This window comes from Leguminivora glycinivorella, chromosome 11, assembly GCF_023078275.1.
Source record: "Leguminivora glycinivorella isolate SPB_JAAS2020 chromosome 11, LegGlyc_1.1, whole genome shotgun sequence".
Lineage (NCBI taxonomy): Eukaryota > Metazoa > Arthropoda > Insecta > Lepidoptera > Tortricidae > Leguminivora > Leguminivora glycinivorella.
In genome coordinates this window covers 7,606,178-7,613,509 of record NC_062981.1, presented here as the reverse complement: position 1 = coordinate 7,613,509, position 7,332 = coordinate 7,606,178, and the positions used below count along the sequence as shown (strand labels likewise).

The following is a 7,332-nucleotide window of genomic DNA, read 5'->3' as shown; positions in this document are numbered from 1 at the left end:
AGGATCTACGGGGTAGGTGGGGTTTCCTTTTTATTATCAAACAATTTTTTAACCCCCGACGCAAAAACGACGGGGTGTTATATGTTTGACGTGTCTGTCTCTCTGTGTGTGTGTCTGTCTGTGGCATCATAACTCCCGAACGGATGAACCGATTTAAATTTAGTTTCTTTTTTGTTTGAAAGCTGAGTTAGTCGGGAGTGTTCTTAGCCATGTTTCTTGAAAATTGGTCCACTCTGTCGCGGTCGGGGGCTTTTTTAAATTTATATAGGGAAGCGGTTGTCCACTATTCTTTAAGAGACACGTCGGCGTCTAGTCGACACTATGTTGACTTAGTATGGCGTAGCTTTGGCAGACAATAATGCAGCGGACGCGGTGGTGAATCTAAGCTAATATATAGGTACAAACACGAAAAATCTCGTCGCTGTCTAGCTCCAAGCTATGTACCTATTGTATAGTGGTAGTCACCTCTATCGCTAGTCACACAATATTTACAGATGTAGGTAGTGCGAAAAGGTGTTCCTCCATATTTTTTCAGAAATGTTCGTGTTTGTCATGCTAGTTCAGACAGTGTCAGTACGTCTGATTGACTGAAATAGCATGACACTTACGTTTCTGTAAAAATAAGAAGGAAAATCTTTTCGCACTACATCTGTACTAAATGTAAACTAAATATAGCAGTTTTGTTCCGGAACTTACACTAAACAGAGACATTAATTTTTTTACGAAGCCAGGCGAAGAACAGGGCCTTACGAAATGATTATACTGTTTTCATTCTACTATGTCGTGTCTAGGCGACTGCGGCGTCAGCGTCCCTTAATTTATTTTATCCGCATTCGCCACGCGATATTACAGAAACAATAACACTCAGAGGCTTCAATAAACGGCAATTAAGGCAGTATCTTTGTTAATATTGGGTAATTATGTCGGCATAATTTCTGTAGATGTTTATTGCTTAGTTTACCCAGATACGCAACTGGAATTTATCTTTATCTTATAGGCCTTTGTGGACGTTTACCACTTATCAATTGGTATCCGCAGGATCATCAATCGTATTATTTATAACATTTTGCTCGAACTCATAGGTACGTAAGTTGTTACTCAAAAAATATCAGAAAATACAAAAAAAAAATACAAATAAATCCTTATCTTTATTTATTTTTTCAATCTTTAAACGTTGACCATCATTATTATTTTGTAACATATAACAATATAAACCCAGTTCCTTTGCACAGGCATACTGCACAAAGAAATGCCATCTTTTCGTCTGTAGATTGTGACAGCTTAAAATAGTCTCATGACTTAGACTAAGTTAACACAGTACATGTTAAGTATAAGTAGGTCACTATTAGCATTTATGACATTGGTTCGTCAGTCGAGACTGCAGTGCTAACAGAAATACTAGCAACAGTAGTAGAAGGTTGTGTAGCGTCAGTCGGACGTTGTGTAGTTTCGGGAGAGAAGCAGGAGAAGTCGAAACCGTTGCAGATCAGGCAGAAGAATGGCTGGGGAAAGAATTTGATATTAGAACGCATATTGATAAATTATTGCAAGACTGATAAAATATAGAGGAAGATCTTGTTTGAGCTTGCATATTGCCTGAATTTTATATTTCGTCAATCTTATGACAAACATAGGAAGTTTATTTCTGCACGCATGTTTTCAATCTATTTTTTTTATCACAACTAAAATCAAGTAGGTACTTAAATGATGTTTCTAAGCCGCTGTTAATTATATTAACGATTCCCACCCACTTTTTTTGCCCTGCATGCATAATTGTAACTAGTATCTAACGAATAATAATTTGCAAACCTTTATTAACCTAAATATTATGTACTTATGAACTGCACGCTAGCCATAAATATCTTTACTTATAAAATAACATTTCATGTAAGCGAATTTTGTAAATTCTTTATGAGACTGGTTTATGGTTGACTGTTAGAGAATGCCTTAAGGCATTAAGTCCGCCATTTGTACTTTTTTTACCAATTGAGCAATAAAGTTTAAATAAATAAATAAAAATAATGAATCGTCTTTTCCAAGTATTTTTATGCAAAGCCAACCTTAAAATTAAAATGAAAACCTTTTGAAAGATTGCTAACTCAATTACATGTTACAACAGAGGTCATTCACCCTAAAGCGCCGGTGTGGCTGATGAGATTCAATCTGGAGAGAAAAATAACAACGCAGGCTTTGTATAGAGACGACAACCTTTATATTAGAGCAATGACACTGGGTCACTTTCTAGAAAAATCGATAGAATGACCTGCGAATATTGCTTGTGATGAATATAGCTTTCAAAAGATGGATCACGTGAAACTGCCTCGTGCTTTGCACTGACAACGTGCGGTACATAGCTAATTGATTATTTATTGATTGTTTTGCCCCTTATGACAGGAGCACCAGAGCGTTCAACGTGACACGGAGATGACTGTCAAAATGACGCAAAATACAGCTTCCTATTTTACTTGTCCTTTAAAGGTCATCACATTGCCTTCCGTAGCTCTTATTCTTGTGCTACTCGTATTTCTGCCCAGTTACCAATGAAGGTATCTAAGTGATAACTTATATCTAAGTGTGGTGTAATGTAATGTAATGTCATGACACCGAATCCGTGGCCTTGTCACGTCCGCGTTTAGGTAGCTTGCGGCATCCACTTCGTGGCTAATTGGCTATGCTAGCCCAGGGTATCCGGACGCATGCGGCAAACGAGATACACTCAGTTCCACTTCAGCCAGGCGGTTCTTTCCCCTGCGTCTACTGTTTGGTCACCCAAAGTCACATCTATCAGCATGGAGCCGCATTTTATGTGCATACCTACCTATGAGAAATCCCTAGTTAGTATGAAAACGCGTTCGCATTGTTTCAGTTCTCCGATGCGTAAGCGTTTTCATACAAACGAGCAATTTCTCATAAATAAAATACGGCTCTGCGCTGCCGCATGCCGCAAAAATGCTGCGCCGCATTGCTCACTGGCAAACCTAATCTAGACTTCTGACTCTTAGTGAGCGCCCGTGTTTATATACCGTACACCGTACAGGATTTCGACAGGCAGAATAAACTTGTCAACGAGTTTATGAGAGCTTTTTCTGTCTCTGTATATACGCCTTAATTAGAGGAAAAGAGAAACATGACCGTAATTTACGAATTCCGGTGTTTTTGTGGAAGACCATTGTGTACGGTTAAAACGGCGATATCTTTGCGCCCATTACTCAAATTTAACCCTTTTTAAGATACTTTGGAGAGATTGGAGGGTACAAACTGATCAGAATTATTGATTACAATATTCAAAAGCTTGTATAGGGCTCATTTGTTTATGAAATGAATACAGAAAATAATGTTAATAAATCGGTAAACATATAAAATTATTGATAACGTTAAGTAGATCTTATTTATTACCGGATAATGGATACCCAGCGTAGCTCAACTATTTAACTGACGACGACGGTTCCGGAACCTCTACACAAGTTCCGGCAGATCCGGAGCGGAGCGGCTGACGTCCCTCGGCGCGTTCCGTCTTCAGCCCGCAACGACACCAGCATCTTCAGGGGAGTACTTGCGTGGTGGACCTGACCTCGGAGCAAAATCAGTATCGGCCTTACGAACCCACACCTAACGACCTTTGTTCGTGTGCTCACGCGGAGTTACGGCGAGAATAAACCAGTTCTTTATTTTAACTCGTTTGTTTTATTCCATCTCGCCGTCAACCGTAGCAATATAACTAATAAATCTGATGACGAGTATTTATAGACATTTGGGGATTAATATGTGCCGCTTAACTTCAAATTCAGGTAAATCCATCTGTTTTAAGGTTGATTATTTATAAAATTATATAAAATCTGAAAAAGAATCAACCTTACCTATAGCCAAAGACATACGTAACTCCGTATAGACAGCTACAGTCTAAGAAAAAAAACGTACCTCAGATTATAGAAATATAGGTACGGTGGCCTATATGGCGTTACACCTTTGGGGTACGCTCGGCTAGATGGCGCTAATATTAATATTTGACATTTTAATACATATCAAGCTAAGAATATGGGCCAAATTGTCAAAACTGAGGTTTAAAAGTTTTAAGCTTGTGTCGAGAGATGACAGTCTATGCACTGTGTAACAGTAACTCTCTATAATACTTGCTCCTCTTTGCCTATAGCACAATGGATTTTTACCCGTTTGAAGTTAAGCAACACATATTCCCAAATTCAAATCACCGACCACAGATATACATTTTATATATTTTTACCGATAAGACGACAAACAACCACACTCATAACATTCACACACATACCCCTTGGATTCATTCTCAATCTATGGTTTCTAAGTTGTCGGTAACTGTAAAACATCTTCACAGCGAAAACTTCGAAAATTAAAGTAACCAACATAATAAAAGGGCATAGGAACTAATATCATATTCATAATGGGCTCAAAGCGTGAAATCTTAAATGCTTAAAGTTGGCTAAAGATGATGCGCGACTACGAGGTTGGCAAAAGTTAAAAATAGTTATTCGCCGTACTCTGACGCTGGATTTTTTCTATTTATCCCTAAATTATGATAAATTATACCGCGATTTTTATAACGGGTTGTTTACACGCTGTTTGAGCACTGAATACGAATAACAAAAATAATAGAAGAGAATAATATTTTGTCAATTTTATTCACCCATTCGCTACCCCCGACTTGGCGATGTGCCCAGGTCTGGACTGACCCGTATTTTTGGTAAGGTAGAGGTTATGTTATTATCCCTTGAGAAATATGAAATAAGGAGTTACATACGGCCTTCAGACATAAATAAAGTGTGGAGAGTGTAGAACTGTGGGCAGGTATATAAGTATTATACGCGAAAAATCTTTTCTACCGCTCGCTCATTTCATAATTATTGAACAATACCTATTTTGTAAAATTTTCGGCAATGTTCGTCTTTTCTGTATTCCATCTATTATACTTATCTTTTGATGTTAGAACTGTATGTTGCCATAATAAAAAAAAAACACTTCTTTTTTCTTTTCAGGGGTTAGAGATTTAAACCCTTCGTTATTGCTATTTACCTACATTGTTTATCAGAAAAGGCAGACTCAAGCCTCATTAATAATAACCTTACACTATTATCAAATACATGTATATGTACAGGCATCAGGTATGCCTAATGCCAGTCAAAGAAATGCAAAAGTGTAAATAATAAGATAGCCTCGTGACTTCGACAGACATCGACAGAGATCGGATTTTTGTGCGTCATCTCATACTAAAAGTCATTAAAATGACGTAAGTGACTAAGAATGTCGCAAATCCGTCCGATCTCTGCTTATAGAAGATGATTATACCTACATTTATATCATTATTTGTTAAGGTTGCATATGATATGATAACAGTTTAACACAAGGTAACCGCTAATCACACTTTTAGAAATGTTAAATTATTTAAAAAAACTCGATTTAAAATATTACCTAACTTTTTTAACGAAAATAAACGAACATCTAGAATTGGAACTTAAAAATAGACGTTCATATTATATTGTAAATCCTACATTTTAAACCTTCCATTACCGTGACTGCACTGCAATTATGAAAGTTTTTATGACATTCTGCGACACGAAAAATGTAAGAGGTTTCTACATAATACCTGAAATGCTTGTTCAGTCTAAAGGAAAGTCAACATAATGAAGCAGTGGAAACGCTCGGAGAATGTAAAGTAATAAAAGTATAGGTATTTAAGTTTTAAAAAGTTACACCATATTTTAATCCGCTTACAGTACTTAATTACATATAAGTACGTTTTCATATTTAATCTTATAAGGTACAGTGGGACAAATCTCGACTGGAGGGCAATTGTAACTGATCCATTTTTACATTATTACACTATTGAGTTTTATCCACTGAACACGCGTGCCATTGGACACTCAAATTAATAATGCAAACTTTGTAAACATGGAAAAAATGGATCAGTTGCATTTGACCCCCCCCCCCCCCCCAGTCTAAATTGAAACCTAATGTATTAAAATGACACGCCTCAATCAATATAATAAATAAACATTATAGGACATTCTTACACAGATTGACTGAGGCCCACGGTAAGCTCAAGAAGGCTTGTGTTGTGGGTACTCAGACGCCGATATACATACCTAATATACAAATACTTATATACATAGAAAACACCCATGACTCAGGAACAAATATCTGTGCTCATCACACAAATAAATGCCCTTACCGGGATTCGAACCCTGGACCGCGGCGTAGCAGGCAGGGTCACTACGCGCCAGGCCGGTCTAATTCTTTTTAAAACTCAACTTTTGATCATTAATGTGATAATTTTTTTTATTTTTATTTTTTTTATTTTATTGAAAACTAATATATAATATAATATAAACAGATTACCTTGTGTTTGACGTCATGGCACAGACGTATTATAGATGGTGCTGCAATCCTGATATCTGAAATGAGATTTATAATGATTGCACTCCCTCTAGAAAATAGTTTTCTTGAACAATGAACTTTCTTTGCTCGTGGAGAAAGCTGATTTCGTAAATATGATTGAGAATAACAAAAGAAGCTGACATAATCCTTGGTCATTATGAAACTGTACTAAAATAAATCTGAATTAGTAGTTGTTTTGCTTGAGAGACTTCTTGTGAGATGTTAGTTGTAATAAATATCGGACTGACCGTGTAATATTAAATGTATGAGATTCCATGAGGACCTTCGGTTTTCGGGTGAAATCGGACGTTATCATAAAATGAACACTGACTTGTCTTAATCTCGTATGTCCTTTCCAGTTCTCGAGACCATGGGGTCCCGGACTTTTAGGAGGCGTGCGTGGGGCCGAAGCCAACAGCACGAAGGCCCTTTTATACACTTTAATCTAAAGGCAAGGGATACACGTGGCGGATACCATCCCCAAACGCACAATATGATATATCCGGAGATGGTCCCCGCCAGGTGTAAAGACTATTCAGTGCAGCACTTTTGTGCTACGATGGGAACTAAGGTCGTAGGCTATTGTTGTGCAAGTTGGATGGACTGGATAATGGTCTATGAGGGAAGACTATCGGACACCTGCCATGATAACTAGTCTCAGGATTGTAAAAGATAGGCGGTGACTCGCCAACTCATTGAGTGGGCCCTGCAAAACGGCCGCACGCACGTAACATATTCTCGTATTATTGTTATAAAAGCCAAAGTCACTTGAAAGTTCACGAAATATAGATGCTTTCGATGATTTTCATAAAACAATATCGTTAATTTTAAAGGGTTCATTATTAAACCTAAACCCTAAACCTTATCACTAAAAAGGATCTCTCCGCATATTTCTACATGTGATTTATTGTACTCACACGTCGTGTC

General features: G+C 37.4%; 1 protein-coding gene across 1 annotated transcript; it reads right to left on the bottom strand.

The window, feature by feature from the left end:
- Positions 1-1,352: 1,352 nt before the first annotated feature.
- On the bottom strand, positions 1,353-6,699 carry LOC125231324. The gene is made up of 2 exons (XM_048136765.1): positions 6,367-6,699; positions 1,353-1,502 (listed from the first exon to the last, which is right to left on the bottom strand). Exons 1-2 carry the CDS (start codon positions 6,559-6,561, stop codon positions 1,353-1,355), a joined length of 345 nt encoding a protein of 114 aa, XP_047992722.1. The 5' UTR covers positions 6,562-6,699.
- Between the last annotated feature and the right edge of the window lie 633 nt (positions 6,700-7,332).